At 42.2% G+C, this 18,494-nt stretch overlaps 1 protein-coding gene across 1 annotated transcript; it reads left to right on the top strand.

Annotated features, from left to right (window-relative positions):
- Positions 1–2,696: 2,696 nt before the first annotated feature.
- Positions 2,697–14,073, top strand: LOC123762827 (uncharacterized). The gene is made up of 5 exons (XM_045749589.2): positions 2,697–2,823; positions 9,327–9,444; positions 11,102–11,280; positions 12,433–12,530; positions 13,702–14,073. The coding sequence occupies exons 2-5, from the start codon at positions 9,333–9,335 to the stop codon at positions 13,904–13,906; spliced, it is 594 nt and encodes a 197-aa protein (XP_045605545.1). The 5' UTR covers positions 2,697–2,823; positions 9,327–9,332; the 3' UTR covers positions 13,907–14,073.
- The last annotated feature ends 4,421 nt before the right edge of the window (positions 14,074–18,494 follow it).

Here is an 18,494-nt window from a genome sequence, read left to right as displayed (position 1 = left end):
GCGCTACCCATCAAGCAAGGGGGTCATTTAGACAACCAACACTTAGTATTCCGGTACGTTCATAATACCACGAGGTACGAGGGTAGCGGTACTGAGGAGTGTGATCTGTGTACCACGCCTCCACCCACCTGGCCAGGGAAAGGTGTCTCACCTGAGTCTCTCACAGGTGACTCAACCCCCTAGCGCATCTGTGCTCATTGGCTCATACTCACTGGAGTGGGAGCTCACCCAATCAACCGCTGGTTTGCAATTGATTCTTTAATAGCTAATAACTCTGCTTCAACCAGTCACTATTCTTTCGAGGGTAAACAAGAATCCTACTATCGGATACGTTCGAAAGGCTGTTTTAAAGATTTAGACGACATACCCACATTATCAACATAAACGGCCAGGAATGTGTATGTAAATGACAGGTAAATTGCGTCGTGTCAGAGCAAAGAAAGAAATATCACATACCTCAAAACACGATGCTGCTCACTACACCCAAAACAGATTTAGATAATGACAAAAAATTATGTAAAACTCTACCTGCAAAATTCGCGTCAAAAAGTTGCCAAGACAGTCACCGGGTGGAGGGAGCCAGTCCTGCGCCCTCAGCCTCATACGCGCGACTGGTGGCTCCCGCCCCACGCCTGCCCCACAAAGTTTACACTTCGGCGAATTTGCTGGCTTGTTCCGTCCTCTTAATCCGGCTTTCCACGTTATCTTCCTCTGCGTGGTGGCTTTACAAGCTGTGTTACCCCTGCCAAGGTGACTTTTCTAGCTGTCTCTCCCCGCCAAGGTGACTTTTCAAGCTGTCTCTCCCCGCCAAGGTGACTTTTCTAACTGTCTCTCCCTGCTATGGTGACTTTTCTAGCTGTCTCCCCACCAAGGTGACTTTTCTAGCTGTCTCTCCCCGCCAAGGTGACTTTTCTAGCTGTCTCTCCCTGCCATTGTGACTTTTCTAGCTGTCTCCCCACCAAGGTGACTTTTCTAGCTGTCTCTCCCCGCCAAGGTGACTTTTCTAGCTGTCTCTCCCCGCCAAGGTGACTTTTCTAGCTGTCTCTCCCTGCCATTGTGACTTTTCTAGCTGTCTCCCCACCAAGGTGACTTTTCTAGCTGTCTCTCCCCGCCAGGGTGACTTTTCTAGCTGTCTCTCCCCGCCAAGGTGACTTTTCTAGCTGTCTCTCCCCGCCAGGGTGACTTTTCTAGCTGTCTCTCCCCGCCAAGGTGACTTTCACCAGTAAACTCACCAGAGGGGGTAAGAGTTCACCAGTAAACTCACCAGAGGGGGTAAGAGTTCACCAGTAAACTCACCAGAGGGGGTAAGAGTTCACCAGTAAACTCACCAGAGGGGGTAAGAGTTCACCAGTAAACTCACCAGAGGGGGTAAGAGTTCACCAGTAAACTCACCAGAGGGGGTAAGAGTTCACCAGTAAACTCACCAGAGGGGGTAAGAGTTCACCAGTAAACTCACCAGAGGGGGTAAGAGTTCACCAGTAAACTCACCAGAGGGGGTAAGAGTTCACCAGTAAACTCACCAGAGGGTAAGAGTTCACCAGTAAACTCACCAGAGGGGGTAAGAGTTCACCAGTAAACTCACCAGAGGGGGTAAGAGTTCACCAGTAAACTCACCAGAGGGGGTAAGAGTTCACCAGTAAACTCACCAGAGGGGGTAAGAGTTCACCAGTAAACTCACCAGAGGGGGTAAGAGTTCACCAGTAAACTCACCAGAGGGGGTAAGAGTTCACCAGTAAACTCACCAGAGGGTAAGAGTTCCCCAATAAACTCACCAGAGGGTAAGAGTTCACCAGTAAACTCACCAGAGGGGGTAAGAGTTCACCAGTAAACTCACCAGAGGGTAAGAGTTCCCCAGTAAACTCACCAGAGGGTAAGAGTTCACCAGTAAACTCACCAGAGGGTAAGAGTTCACCAGTAAACTCACCAGAGGGGGTAAGAGTTCACCAGTAAACTCACCAGAGGGGGTAAGAGTTCACCAGTAAACTCACCAGAGGGGGTAAGAGTTCACCAGTAAACTCACCAGAGGGTAAGAGTTCCCCAGTAAACTCGCCAGAGGGTAAGAGTTCACCAGTAAACTCACCAGAGGGGGTAAGAGTTCACCAGTAAACTCACCAGAGGGTAAGAGTTCCCCAGTAAACTCACCAGAGGGTAAGAGTTCACCAGTAAACTCACCAGAGGGGGTAAGAGTTCACCAGTAAACTCACCAGAGGGGGTAAGAGTTCACCAGTAAACTCACCAGAGGGGGTAAGAGTTCACCAGTAAACTCACCAGAGGGGGTAAGAGTTCACCAGTAAACTCACCAGAGGGGGTAAGAGTTCACCAGTAAACTCACCAGAGGGGGTAAGAGTTCACCAGTAAACTCACCAGAGGGGGTAAGAGTTCACCAGTAAACTCACCAGAGGGTAAGAGTTCCCCAGTAAACTCACCAGAGGGTAAGAGTTCACCAGTAAACTCACCAGAGGGGTTAAGAGTTCACCAGTAAACTCACCAGAGGGTAAGAGTTCCCCAGTAAACTCACCAGAGGGTAAGAGTTCACCAGTAAACTCACCAGAGATGGTAAGAGTTCACCAGTAAACTCACCAGAGGGGGTAAGAGTTCACCAGTAAACTCACCAGAGGGGGTAAGAGTTCACCAGTAAACTCACCAGAGGGGGTAAGATCTCCCCAGTAAACTCACCAGAGAGGCCCAGACGTGGGGGGTGAGGGTGAAGGAGCTGGTGTATAGGCCAGTCGTGTGAGTGACGGTGTGGGGGACGGACGCACCTCTCCCGCCTCTTCCTATCTCTCTTTTTTTTTTTTTGACTCATCTCTACAGACGGAACAGGTTAGATAAAATTTTCAAATATTTCTTGAGTGAGAGGGACGAGGAATGACGCGTTTGGGAGCAGTTAGTAGCACTACAGATCACAGCGCATAATTATATCAAGATATAGTCTTTTAACTATAAGAAATACAGCCGTTGAATTAATCGACATCTACCTTATATGAGGATATTTAATAGCAATAGATATCTTTTTTTTAATTAATAGTAATTTGATTAGTATTATGATTGGATTCATTGCTAATAGTGTTCTGGGACACTAGAGGGATAGTCAGCCCCTCAGGTAAAATACAGGTAAGTGACAAATAAAGAGCAGAATGCGATAGTAATAATGTAATAGTGAAAGGAAAGTTCAGAGAAGAGCATTTAGACAACTCTTTCTTCTAAGACAAACTCTCAACATTATTGGTACAAGGAGACATTTATGAGTCTGATTTACTGTAACGTCTAATTTGTTTATATACAGTTATACTGGCTTGGTGTATGTTCCTTATACTTACTCTGTATAGTTATACTAGCTTGGTGTATGTTCCTTATACTTACTCTGTATAGTTATACTAGCTTGGTGTATGTTCCTTATACTTACTCTGTATAGTTATACTAGCTTGGTGTATGTTCCTTATACTTACTCTGTATAGTTATACTAGCTTGGTGTATGTTCCTTATACTTACTCTGTATAGTTATACTAGCTTGGTGTATGTTCCTTATACTTACTCTGTATAGTTATACTAGCTTGGTGTATGTTCCTTATACTTACTCTGTATAGTTATACTGGCTTGGTGTATGTTCCTTATACTTACTCTGTATAGTTATACTAGCTTGGTGTATGTTCCTTATACTTACTCTGTATAGTTATACTAGCTTGGTGTATGTTCCTTATACTTACTCTGTATAGTTATACTGGCTTGGTGTATGTTCCTTATACTTACTCTATATAGTTATACTGGCTTGGTGTATGCCTCTTATACTTACTCTACATTATTTAAATTGAATAATATAACGATCTAAATTCATTGTTATATTTATGATAGAATTATTTACCTGAATTTACTTGTGGGTATCAATCTCTCTACTGGCTTCGACGAAGGCAGGAAGCTGGCGGCTTGTCAGAGGTCACCCACATTTTCCATTATGATTTTCAGCTGCCTTTGCTAACCGTTCCTGGAATATTGATATTATTATTATTATTATAATTATTATTATTATCTTTGGTATCACTACGATGATATGATGTACATCTACTGATACTATGCCTCTCTGTACAATGTAGATATACACCCACTGATATTTTGCCTCTGTAATGATTATTTGGCCTGTATTAAGCCATAATAGGTGCTGGGGGTATGGTGATTCCAGAGGTGCTGGGGGTGTGGTGAGTCCAACGGTGCTGGGATTATCATGCATCAGCAGCACTACAACAACAGTCGTGCTGCTGATGCATGATAATTCCACCGTGCTACTGACGTATAATGATAATATTATTGACTGCGCCTCAACAAACTCTTCTTTCAGTTCATTCCCTTAATTGACAAATCCCTCGCTGAAAGAATTTGTCTTCTTACATCACACATATATAGTTCTGTGTTTTGTTTACCTGGTGTATTATATTTCTTTCTTAATCTGGAACATGTTTGATCTGGTTTTTTCTTCAATGTTGGTGTTTGCGGTGTTTGAGTTCCTGCTGGTAGGGTAGTGACTGAATGTCATCATTCTAGTGGGTATAGAATATGATGACTGAATGCCACCATATTCGTATATTTAAAGCTATGAATGGAGGCTATAAACAGAAAACTTGTTTTGTGGAATGTGCGGGAGAAGGGGGGATGATGGGGGGGGGGACCAGGCTCCGTGTTCCGTTATGTCATCACACAGGGCTGGGGAGCAGACTGCTCCTTTATCTTAATGGTATGTGTGGCAGGGATCTGCTTGGTGTGTACTCACCTGGTTGTGCTGGTAGGGGTTGAGTTTTGGCTCTTTGGTCCCGCCTTTTAACTGTCAATCAACTGGTGTATGGGTCCCTGAGGCCTACTGGGCTCTGTCAAATCTACATTTGAAACTGTGTATGGAGTCAGCCTCCACCACATCACTGCCTAATGCATTCCATTTGTTAACTACTCTGACACTGAAAACATTCTTTCTGATGTCTCTTGTGGCTCCTTTGGGTATTACGTTTCCACCTGTGATCCCTTGTTGACCAAACCACATACTAGAAGGTGAAGGGACGAAGACGTTTCGGTCCGTCGTCCCTTCACCTTCTAGTATGTGGTCTGGTCAACATTCTTCAGCCACGTTATTGTGACTCATCGCCTGCATCCCTTGTTCGTGTTCTACCTGTGTTAAATAGTTTGTCTTTGTCTACCCTGTGAATTCCGATGAGAATTTTGTAGGTGGTTATCATGTCTTCCCTTACTCTTCTGTCTTCCAGGAACGTGAGGTCCCTGGAAGACAGGGACCTCACTTTCTGTACCCTTGAAAGACTATCAATAGCAGTTAGTTCTATGGCAGCTCATGAAGCTCTTACGAACCGTCAACCGGGTGATGTAGGGAATAGCCGCTAATAGACTGATACCCTGCCTAATGCCTGATACCCTGCCTCATGCCTGATACCCTGCCTCATACCTGACACCCTGCCTCATACCTGACATCATTCGTCGGTTATCTTTACTGGGATGGGAAAAGGAAGTAATCTGATGTCGCTTGAGTGAGCAGGGAACCGGGGAAGAGGGACACGCTGATAGGGACGTACCGGGGTATCTTCGGGTACGGGGAGTACCGGTTTAGTCTCCACTTTAAAGTAGTAAGGAGGTGACCTTGACAGACAACCCCCTCCCCCCCCCCCTCCCTCTACCTTTCCTCACCCCTACAACTCCTAACCCCCCCCCCCATCCTGAACCCAACACACCCCCCCACCTAGCCTCCTGTCCCCTCCAACATAAACATACATATATAGCTATGAGGATTCAAGGAAGTTATGAGAAGAAAACGTAACCATTGAATGTGTTAAGGCCATTGGAGCTGGCGCCGGGTGTTGTGTATACGAAACAACTTCCTTCGTGTTGAGCGCAATGAAAGAATTTCACGAATTCCAATGTAAGCTTTCCGTGGAGTCTCGGATCTCTCCAGATTGATATCTTAAGAGTTTAACAGAGACAGACAGACATAGACAGAGAATGTTATTGTTTTAAACAAATATTTAATTAGGTGAACAGCTTATTGGGGCGAAAGCAATCACTCTGCCAATTCCGTTGATATGTGGGACAAGTGTCCAGCCCAGCGGGACTCCACCACACGTGTAAGACAGGTAAGGACCAGCTGCTGCTCCACACCAACCATCATAGACCAATCAATCGAGGCTTAGCTGCTATTAAGTCTGACTCACAGCATTGTTCCAAATACTAGGCTTCTCCTGGTGTGTGTGTGAGTGTGTGTAATTACCTAAGTGTAGTTACAGGATGAGAGCTACGCTCGTGGTGTCCCGTCTTCCCAGCACTCTTTGTCATATAACGCTTTGAAACTACTGACGGTCTTGGCCTCCACCACCTTCTCACCTAACTTGTTCCAACCGTCTACCACTCTATTTGCGAAAGTGAATTTTCTTATATTTCTTCGACATCTTTGTTTAGTTAGTTTAAATCTATGTGTGTGTGTGTGTGTGTGTGTGTGTGTGTGTGTGTGTGTGTGTGTGTGTGTGTGTGTGTGTGTGTGTGTGTGTGTGTGTGTGTGTGTGTGTGTGTGTGTATGTAATCATCAAGTACTCACGTTTCTTCAATTTATTTGTGTTTCCTGTTTCCATATGTGATATATTTCTCTTAATTTGAAGAGTCTGTCTTTGTGAACCTTACCTAGTCTCCTCAGTATCTTGTATGTTGCGATCTTATCTACTCTGTTTCTTCTATCCTCCAGGGTTGGGAGGGGCAGTGGGATAGCTCGTGGCTGCTGGGTGAGGCTGGCTCTGGTGTGTGTGTTTCCGTGGGTGGGGGGGGAGGGGGGACAGGTAGGGGGCCCGTGGGTGGTGTGGGTCAGGGTAAGTTCAAGGTGAGAGTGTTCCCTGAAGGGTTCCAGGATTTTCTGTGCCGTTATCACCTGCTTGTTCCTGCACACTCACATCTCCAGCTCTCTCTCTCTCTCTCTCTCTCTCTCTCTCTCTCTCTCTCTCTCTCTCTCTCTCTCTGTCTCTGTCTCTGTCTCTGTCTCTGTCTCTGTCTCTCTCTCTCTCTCTCTCTCTCTCTCTCTCTCTCTCTCTCTCTCTCTCTCTCTCTCTCTCTCTCTCTCTCTCGCTCTCTCTCTCTCTCTCTCTCTCTCTCTCTCTCTCTCTCTCTCTCTCTCTCTCTCTCTCTCTCTCTTCAAAATTAGGCGTTTTGTGTTTTTTATCTTTATTCCTGTTTTATAATATGAATAATATTAATATAGATTAGTAGAAAACTGAGTATTTCTCCCCTAAATAGATATGTTAAACATATGGTTTTATATCTCTATCATTATATGTTGGTCCTGGTATAAGGCCTATGGAAGGTTATGAAGGTCGTGACACTGGCCCGTTGATTAACCCTCAAGTTTTCTTTAGTTGTGAATTTAATAGTGGACTAAAGGAAACCCTCAGTGTATATACTCCATATACACCACAGTCTCCGTGGTGTAGTGGTAAAACACTCGCCTGGCGTTTCGCGAGCGCCTTGTCCTGCGTTCGTGTCCTGGCCGGGGAGGATTTACTGGGCGCAAATTTTTAACTGTAGCCTCTGTTTAACTCAACAGTAAAATAGATACCTGAGGCCAGATTTACGAAAGCACTTACGAACCTGTACATCTTTTCTTAATCTTTGGCGGCTTTGTTTACAATTATTAAACAGTTAATGAGCTCCGAAGCACCAGGAGGCTGTTTATAACAATAACAACAGTTGAATGGGAAGTTTTCATGCTTGTAAACTGTTTAATAAATGTAACCAAAGCCGTCAAAGATTGAGGAAAGATGTACACGTTCGTAAATGCTTGCGTAAGTGCTTTCGTGAATCTGGCCCCTGGTTGTTAAACGATTTTTCGCGGGGTCGTATTCCAGGGAACATAGGATTAAGGACTTCTCCGAAACGCTACTCCTACTAGTGGCTGTACAAGAGTGTAAGAACGCTTGTATCTATAAATGAAATAAATAATATTATCAAGTGTTCCAGTAGAAAGCAATGTATAGTGTGGTGTGCGGTAAGTCATATATGTCACTGTTGCACTGATTCGTGCGTTAGCGCCTACCAAATATGCAATGTTCAAAATGGCTGAAGTGCATCAGAGACATTCACAGTTACAGCCCCGCTCCTGTGCCAGGTAAGTACACTACGGGCTCACCATAGCCCGTGCTACTTAGATTTTTTTGTTCCCAGTAGCTGAATCTAAAACAGGGACATTTGTCTGGGTTTTAATTCATAAAATTACTGGTTACTAATATTCATACGAAACAATCTGGATAGTACAGAAAATAAAGACACAACAACGTTTCTATCTATCTTGGGATGGTTCCGGGGATCAGTCTTCCCGTGGCCCGGTCTCTGAACAGCCTTCTGATTGGTGGTCTGGTCAACCAGGCTGTAGACGCCGTGGGTTTGGTAGTTACTGATTTATTTAATCTGAAAGATTATTAATTCAGGTCTAAGATTGTCAAAAGCAGGTGAGACTATTTATATATTTGCTCTAAAATACTTTAACAGTAATTGTCTCTAAAGATGTGAATTGGGAAACCTTTGGAAAAGTGTCATATACGAAGTCCAATTTATTTGATAAGGATTTAGGCCTGTAATAGGCTCTTCATCTGGCGCTTGTGGCAACGTTGCCTGGCGTGATGACAACACCTTCGCTGGAGGCGGGAACTCATAGCTGAATCATCATTCATTACCAAGGATCCATTCATTCCTCAAAATGCATCGCTCATCCTCTCACAAGACATCACTTGTTCTGTTAAATGATATCGTAGTATTTTCAAAATTCTTTATTCATCCTTTCAAAAACAGCACTTGTACTTTCAAAGGGCATCGTTCAAGCCTCTCAAAACTCGTCATGCATTCTCTTAGAAAACTTCACTCATACTATACAAAATCATCATTCATCGTCTCATATAGCGTCACTCATCGTTCCGAAAGCTTGTCTTAATAATTTATCTAACACGTACGACTCTTATATTTTATAGAAACATACAAAGAATTCTCGCAGAATTTATGTGATGTATACAACAATGAGCCAGAGTTAAGGGAATTATATTGAATACAGAAGATAATATCTATTAATATGTAAAGTGTTGCAAACTAACAGTTTTGTATGACGGGGCCTACAAAATATGTAGAGAAAGAAATATATATGTATATATATATATATATATATATATATATATATATATATATATATATATATATATATATATATATATATATATATATATATATATATATATATATATATATATATATATATATATATATATTAATTTTAAGTAAATAATATTTGTACTCTGCGTTCATCTTGATAGAGAAGGATGCGAACGTGGGTGGTGTTGGTGATGACAGCCGCTGTACTGAGGGAGGCCGAGGGGAGAGAGAGAGATAAGAGATACCTGTTCATCAACCCCTCAGCCCCCGTCACCCTCGGTGAGTGAAGCCACACTTGGCCGTTTCACTGAATATGACTACATATTCTCTATTGATTATTTTCTGGTTTAGGGCTTCTATCTCTCTAACTAGTGCTCTTGCATCTGGGTTTAATTAGAAGAGGAGTTGGCCAAAAGTCATCTTCGTTCGAGGTGAAGAAAAGTAACATTCACATATGCATAACCAATCATCAGCCAGATACCCCACCCACATACAGACTGGCTAAGCGACTCAACTGCCTGCTGACTCCTTATGTGCTTTGTGCTTTAAGCCTGAAGTTTCCAAAGGAATTCGTTTACTTATTGTGAGGAGCAGGGGCCACAGGGATGAGAGCCACTCTGGATGTGGAGTCTCTGTTTACCAACATGTCCGTGGACGAAACAATCAGGATGATGATGGACAGAGTGTATCGTGATCCGGCTTGTACTCCTCTAGACATATCAGAGAAAATACGGAGGAAGTTACTCCAAGCCTGCACTAAAGAGGCACACTTCTTAAGTCCCGATGGGCACATGTATAAACAAGTAGATGGGGTCGCCATGGGTTCTCCCCTAGGTGTCCTGTTTGCGAACTTCTACATAGAGCAGAGAGTCTTAGTTGACATGGACTTGAAACCCGCCATATTCTGCAGGTACGTTGACGGCATATTTATGCAGGAACCTGATGACAGACGTTTGCGGCAGTTAAAGGAGGCATTCGAGCAAAATTCGGAGTCAAGTTTCACTTACGAGATAGAGAGTGATGGGAAGCTGCCCTTTCTAGATGTAACAGTTGCGGAAAGGAATGGTGTCTTCCACACTGCAGTCTACACTAGAGAAACGAACATAAGAATGTGCCTTAATGCCAATAGTGACTGCCCAGACAGGTACAAGAGGATTGTTGTCAATACTTACGTCGGCGGAGCTCTCACTCACAGCTCTGGTTGGAAGCAGGTTCACGAAGAACTCTGTAGGGTAAGGCAGGTCCTAGTCAACAAGTCAACAATAGCTTCTCTAACGGTTGTGTTGAAGACGTCATATCCAGAGAGGTACAAGCCGGATCACGATACACTCTGTCCATCATCATCCTGATTGTTTCATCCACGGGCACGTTGGTGAACAGCGACTCCACATCCAGAGAGGCTCTCATCCCCGTGGCCTGATTGAAACTGTGATCGAAAAGAAATCTGGACTCAACCAGTCAATTCCCACCGGGGAATACAAACCCGGGTTATGCATATGGGAATATATGCATATTTATGCATATGGGAATATACCCACAAACCCGGAAACCCACTTCGGTCAATCATCAGCCAGATACCCACACCCACATGCAGACTGGCCAAGCGACTCAACTGCCTGGAGACACCTTATGTGCCTTGTGCTTTCAGACTGAAGTCTCCAAAGGAATTTGTTGACTTGGGAGCACGGGCCACGGGGATGAGAGCCACTCTGGATGTGGAACAAACGCCCACACGAATAAGTCATGCAGTCGTTTACGTTGTCCACTATAAGAACGACGTTTCTTCATTTTCTGATGTGTATTTTGGTCATCAACCTCTGTTCAGTTGTATATCAATTATAACATCTCTGCTTATCATCACAACAAATTTATATTCACATACTTTGATATTAAAAATGATATTGAAACACAATTGATGTTGCTTTCTGTTCCCCAGGTTTCCTCGTCAACATGCCAATCTCTCTGGCACTGCCTACTCTCGCCCCAGTAAATTCAGGGAGGTCGTTCAACCCCAACGGCCTGTATGAAGGAGAAGAACTGCCGGAGGACCTAATGTGGGAGCCGGCGTACGAGCAGTCTCTGAGCCGGCTCTTCGCCTACTTCTCCCATCTTGACGTAAATATTTTGTAACAATGAGTATTTATTCTTCTTAAAGTAATTATTGCAGCAAAGAATATTTGCCCATATTGTAGTTTATATTGTAACAATGAATATTTGGTCATCTTGTGGTTAATACTGTAACAATTAATATTTGCCCATTTTGTAATCAAAGTTATAACAATTAATATTTGTCCATCTAGAGTTAATGTTTGTTACAATGAGTATTTGCCAATCATGAGTTAATAAACGTAACTAAAATATTTGTTCAATTACAAATGACAGTAACACTAGTAGTACTCGAGTGTCACATTGTCACATGCACAGTGTCACATTTTCCTGTGTCATGTGACACTGTAACATTTTCGTCAAATTACAACCTTTTCACACACAAAAAAGGGAGAAATTGAAACAAGTTTATTGAGGTATAAATACACACAAAGGGGTGAGGTAGCTCAACTTATTCTCACCCCGTTCAGTACAACGTGTTCATATATACTTAGACACACATCACAAACAATAGTTTGTGATGTGTGTCTATGTATATATGAATACCGTATATATATAAGTATATATTACCGACCATTCTGAGTGATAAACATATACATTTCTTCCTTTACACAGAGTTCCCTGTAGTCATTATGGAGGCTGAGCTCTTACGGTAACCCATATGGTTAATAGCCTGACTTAAAGATGTTCAACCTGACTGTAAAAGCTTTGCTTTAATTATTCTCAACGCCGCACAAGTTGTGTTGTAGATACACAACAATATCCCACTAAGACACAAGTCATATGAGCAACAGTATCCCACTGAGACACAAGTCATATGAGCAACGATATCCTACTAAGACACAAGTCATATGAGCAACAATATTCTACTGAGACACAAGTCATATGAGCAACAATATCCTACTAAGACACAAGTCATATGAGCAACAATATCACACTGAGACACAAGTCATATGAGCAACAATATCCTACTAAGACACAAGTCATATGAGCAACAATATCACACTGAGACACAAGTCATATGAGCAACAATATCCCACTGAGACACAAGTCATATGAGCAACAATATCACACTGAGACACAAGTCATATGAGCAACAATATCCCACTAAGATGTTCTGAACAAGGTGAGAGTTTGTTGATTATTATTAACTGTTGGCAGCTATCAACAATGTCGTGCCAGGAGCAACTCATCTGTGAACTGAATGCTGAGCCTGAGAGCTTCTCCCCCATCAGTCAAATCTTCCTGAAGGAGCTGAGGTAAGATCTTTTGAAAGAATTTAAGTAAAATCTTCCTGACGGCGCTGAGGATAGATTTTCCCGATGGAAGTTTCTTTATCTTGCCTTTTATCATAACCTAATAGCTTTTATGCCTTTTCACAGTGTATTGATACGACTATGTCTATAAAAATGATTGTCTGTCTAGAGCTGGAGGCCAAACCCTTGGGGCTAGCCTCACCCTATAATTAACAGTAACTGCTGTTGGGTCCATGACCAACATGATCAGGTCAGGATTGGCATAAATGAAATGAGTGCCACTTGATATATGGTGCTATGGCTTAGAACACGACCCGCTTATTGCTTTACAACCAGGTCCCCTTTTACTGCTGGATAAACAGGGGTTAACTATTAGAGTACAGTGCCTAGTTGTCTCACACATTTTGCAACCCATCCTCTTGTTTAGATAGTACCTATTGTGACGGTCGTCAATAGTTACAATTCGTACGTTCTTAGCTTTTAGATAGTAGTATACTGACTAATAAAGAATTATGTTAAAATAAATGAAGCTAAAATACTAACTTAAATACTCCTAGGCCTGGTATAGCACACATATGTACTATACTAGGCCTCAGAGATCGTGTATTTAGACCTAGGAAAGTTAGGTTACGTTAGTTTGTCAAAGCAACACAAGTAAAGACTAGTTTTCCGGTTTGTTCAACTCAATAGTTCACATTTCTACTTTCTAATTTCGTTGTAGGTGGGTATATATACTGTGGTCCTCATCGTTACTATCAGTACTGCCAGAACAGGAGGATGGGCTCTATTTCAAGGATCGATCTCGGGTCGTTTTGATGCGAGGAGCCTGGACGAGCGTTTTAACCACTACAGACGATAATACAATATGTTTAAGTTTTTAAAAATGCTGATGTAAGAAAGCAATTTAACTATTTAAACGATAGCAGTGTACACTAAAACAATAAAAGCTTTGTTGACCAGACCACACACTAGAAAATGAAGGGACGACGACGTTTCGGTCCGTCCTGGAGCATTCTCAAGTCGATTGTCATTCTCAAGACAATCGACTTGAGAATTGTCCAGGACGGAGCGAAACGTCGTCGTCCCTTCATTTTCTAGTGTGTGGTCTGGTCAACATATTTCAGCCACGTTATTGCGACTCATCATCTGCAATAAAAGCTTTGTTTCCTCGCAGGCTTCTAAACGGACCAGTGGAAACGACAAGGGAATCACTGATGTGGCGGTACGTCTCGGCCGCGCGCGAAGGGTTCGCATCCCCCATAGAGAGGTGCTCCGCCGCCTACCCCAGCTGCCCTATGGAGGCCGACCGTATCCTCAACATGCCCGTTCTGAGGGTGTGGCAGTACATAGCCTCAAAACTAAATATGCAACTTATTTAAAGTAAATAAACTGTGCAGTCAGAGCTAAGTTAGCTGTTAAGTCCACGACGGGTTCATCATAGCCCGTGCTACTTCGAACTTTTGTTCCGAGTAGCTGAAACTAATACAACAATGTTTAGCTATAGCAGCATACAACCTGTTCCACGAATACTACAATTTGATTAGTGTATGCTGTATAATCTCAACCCATTCTCCATACACAAGAATGCTTATACCAACAATTGGTTGAACTTACAAAAAATTGACTGTTGCATCGAAAATTATTTCACTTTTTGTATCAATGAAATACTCCAAAATGACATGCCAAATTCAAATTCAAATGAACTCCCAATTCAACCTAACCTAGCCAGTCCTAGGCCTCAACAAGCAATCCTAGGCCTAATATTCGCCATCCTAAGCTTAACGTAGTACACCTATGTACTATACAGGTCCTAGGAACGTTTAAGTTTGGTTGTTGCCTTCTTTTTCTCGCCCTTTTCAAAACAATTAGTGGAAACGTTAACTTTTTCTTTCAGTGCCTGTTCATTTGGAGTCGTTCGACCAACACCAGATGCAAGTGTTATCATATTAGATAACAGGTGCAGACGGTGAGACACAATGACGTGGCTGGTGTTGACCATCAGACCACACACCACAAGATGAAGAGACCACGAAGTTTCGGTCCGTCCGGAAATGGACCATTTCAGAACGGTCTAATGTTTCGAACCATTATCAAGTCGATTGTGATAATGGTCCAGGACGGACCGAAACGTCGTGGTCTGTTCATCCTCTGGTGTGTAGTTTGGTCATCATAGGATACGTTCTGGGGGCATCCATCAGTCTCAGGAGACTATGGAGTTGCTCTCTGGTAGTCTGCGTCTTATATATATATATATATATATATATATATATATATATATATATATATATATATATATATATATATATATATATATATATATATATATATATATATATATATATATATATATATATATATATATATAAGCCTATACTTGCATAAACCACAAGTGAAGATTAACAATCTTTGGACAACACCCACCAGTGGGACTCGAACCCAGAAAGCACAACTACCTTCCAGTAGCTGGCATAACTAGTATGCTTTAACCCACTACGCCATCAGACCTTACAAAAGAAGTAGATAGTTCGAGATATATATCTCAAACATCTCCACCTCCCGAAGGCACCAGATGAGTGAGGGGTCAGTCTGCATTTTTCGTCAAGCCACTGTCAATGTGAGAGAACTCGTGTCCAGCTTATAAGCCTATACTTGCATAAACCACAAGTGAAGATTAACAATCTTTGGACAACACCCACCAGTGGGACTCGAACCCAGAAAGCACAACTACCTTCCAGTAGCTGGCATAACTAGTATGCTTTAACCCACTACGCCATCAGACCTTACAAAAGAAGTAGATAGTTCGAGATATATATCTCAAACATCTCCACCTCCCGAAGGCACCAGATGAGTGAGGGGTCAGTCTGCATTTTTCGTCAAGCCACTGTCAATGTGAGAGAACTCGTGTCCAGCTTATAAGCCTATACTTGCATAAACCACAAGTGAAGATTAACAATCTTTGGACAACACCCACCAGTGGGACTCGAACCCAGAAAGCACAACTACCTTCCAGTAGCTGGCAAACTAGTATGCTTTAACCCACTACGCCATCAGACCTTACAAAAGAAGTAGATAGTTCGAGATATATATCTCAAACATCTCCACCTCCCGAAGGCACCAGATGAGTGAGGGGTCAGTCTGCATTTTTCGTCAAGCCACTGTCAATGTGAGAGAACTCGTGTCCAGCTTATAAGCCTATACTTGCATAAACCACAAGTGAAGATTAACAATCTTTGGACAACACCCACCAGTGGGACTCGAACCCAAAAAGCACAACTACCTTCCAGTAGCTGGCTAACTAGTATGCTTTAACCCACTACGCCATCAGACCTTACAAAAGAAGTAGATAGTTCGAGATATATATCTCAAACATCTCCACCTCCCGAAGGCACCAGATGAGTGAGGGGTCAGTCTGCATTTTTCGTCAAGCCACTGTCAATGTGAGAGAACTCGTGTCCAGCTTATAAGCCTATACTTGCATAAACCACAAGTGAAGATTAACAATCTTTGGACAACACCCACCAGTGGGACTCGAACCCAGAAAGCACAACTACCTTCCAGTACCTTCGAGAATAATTAAGCCAGCTACTGGAAGGTAGATATATATATATATATATATATATATATATATATATATATATATATATATATGCAAACAAGCCTGAATGGTCCCCAGGACTATATACAACTGAAAACTCACACCCCAGAAGTGACTCGAACCCATACTCCCACAACTGGTATGTACAGGGACGCCTTAATCCGCTTGACCATCACGACCGGACAAAAGGAAGTGATAGCCGAGGCTATTGTGGGAGTATGGGTTCGAGTCACTTCTGGGGTGTGAGTTTTCAGTTGTATATAGTCCTGGGGACCATTCAGGCTTGTTTGCATTTGTGTTCCTCACGTGTGCCCCAAAGAATGAGGTGATTTGATAAAATGCTATGCCCAAGATTACCATCCGAGTGCCGGCGGGGAAGTGGTTCATATAGCCTCGGCTATCACTTCCTTTTGTCCGGTCGTGATGGTCAAGCGGATTAAGGCGTCCCTGTACATACCAGTTGTGGGAGTATGGGTTCGAGTCACTTCTGGGGTGTGAGTTTTCAGTTATATATATATATATATATATATATATATATATATATATATATATATATATATATATATATATATATATATATATATATATATATATATATATATATATATATATTGTGTTGCGAGAATAATTAAGCTTGTCTTGACAGGCTGCCATGTGACAGTAGACATTTGTGGCTAGTCAACAATGCCAGCAAGAGCATGCGAATTTACATAGCTAATGCCTCAACCCGTCCTGCTACTAGCACGGTCCCATTTTGATTTACGTAAGGCCAAAAAAAAAATTGTTGTAATAGAAAATAGTAGAGGCTCGTGGACTGTCCCGTTTTCTGTTAGTGGGTTCTCTGGTAGATTAGGATAAGGCACTTTAGTACGACAGTTTCTGGACGTTGGGAATGCTGGCGAGAACGGGCTGAATCCTTACTATGTATTAACGTCAGCTGGAATGTTAAAGATGATTGTAACCATATATCAGGTATTAAGCGATACGAGAGGGTGGTGTGTGTGTGTGTGTTTGTATATGTGTATTTATAAGTATTTATATGTGTTTTTCTGTGTATTAAAGTGAGAAGAATTGTTTTACTCACTTCTGTATATAATCATACAAATGCATCATTACTTTCTTATTGTGTAGAAAGTGAATTTAGCTGACAGATGATTGGCTGGATATTGTTTTCCTGAGGCTGAGTTAAGCTTTTACTGACAGGGAAAACTAACTACTGTCTGATTGGCATGTTCTAGATTATGTAACATGTTCTAGATTGTTATCTGTTTGAGATGTTCTTGACTGTGATCAGCTCGTCCCCTTCACCTCATCCTCGGATATATATCATGCAGAAAGAAATATTGTAATTTACGGGCTATTCATGCCCGTGCCACCTCTTGGGTGGCTTAATCTTCATCAATCAATATTGTAATCATTCGAACTCCGCATTTGACTTATGTCAACAAGAGTCAAGGAAACGCATCTCTTAGCGTCAGGCCAAATAAAACTGTAAAAAAGAACTTTGGAGAGTTAATTGTTCCACTTCTTTCACAAGTGAAGACGGACGTATATATATATATATATATATATATATATATATATATATATATATATATATATATATATATATATATATATATATATATATATATATATATATATAATGTGTATATTCTGAATAGTATCATACAAGAAGAGCGATATAGCTACGGACAATCCAGTAACATCAGCAGCCGTCTAGATATGACTACTGGTCGGCCATAGACCCGGTTACAAATACCTCTGGGAGTGTGCATTACCTGCTGATGTAGACCTGAGCAACTGTAAACTGTGTCGGCACAGTTAATCGCACACCCTGCAGCACTGTGTGATGAAATGTGGGACAACAAATTAAAGAATTTATAAATATCTCTAAATCACCAATGCCCTAGGAATGTGTACTTCATTATATATAATAAAAAGCTTAGCCAAGAACTCCACGTTTGCCTATTACAGGTAGGCAAACACGGGTCATACACGGGATTGTCAAGTTTCCGCCGCCGACCACAGGCAGGCATATTAGGCGGATGACAGGCATATTAGACGCAGTGTAGGCATATTAGAATTATATGTAACGACCCCCTCGTCACGGCCCTTGTGGACTTGTTTATATGTAACGAGCTCATCCCAAATGTACTGTAAACAGTTTGGCGTAGAGATCACTTGGGCCGGGCACCTGAACTCTCTATGTGGCACTGAAACCTTTCTCCCACTCTCCCAAAGAATGGGGAGTAATGGCGTCCGAAATAAACTAACTAAAAGGGTCATTCGTTTGGGTTCACGATGGTGTTAGATAAACTGTAAATACACTGCTGACTGCTTATATAAACAAGTTCTGCAATTAGATCATC

Source organism: Procambarus clarkii, chromosome 27, assembly GCF_040958095.1.
Source record: "Procambarus clarkii isolate CNS0578487 chromosome 27, FALCON_Pclarkii_2.0, whole genome shotgun sequence".
Lineage (NCBI taxonomy): Eukaryota > Metazoa > Arthropoda > Malacostraca > Decapoda > Cambaridae > Procambarus > Procambarus clarkii.
Note: the sequence above shows the minus strand (reverse complement) of the source record. Positions and strands in the feature narration are given on the sequence as shown.

Excerpts from the sequence above, each read along its gene's own strand:
- LOC123762827 (XM_045749589.2), top strand. The coding sequence starts at position 9,333 with ATGCGAACGTGGGTGGTGTTGGTGATGACAGCCGCTGTACTGAGGGAG. Across the intron at positions 9,445-11,101 it reads CTCAGCCCCCGTCACCCTCG|GTTTCCTCGTCAACATGCCA; the intron begins GTGAGTGAAGCC and ends TCTGTTCCCCAG. Across the intron at positions 11,281-12,432 it reads CCTACTTCTCCCATCTTGAC|CTATCAACAATGTCGTGCCA; the intron begins GTAAATATTTTG and ends AACTGTTGGCAG.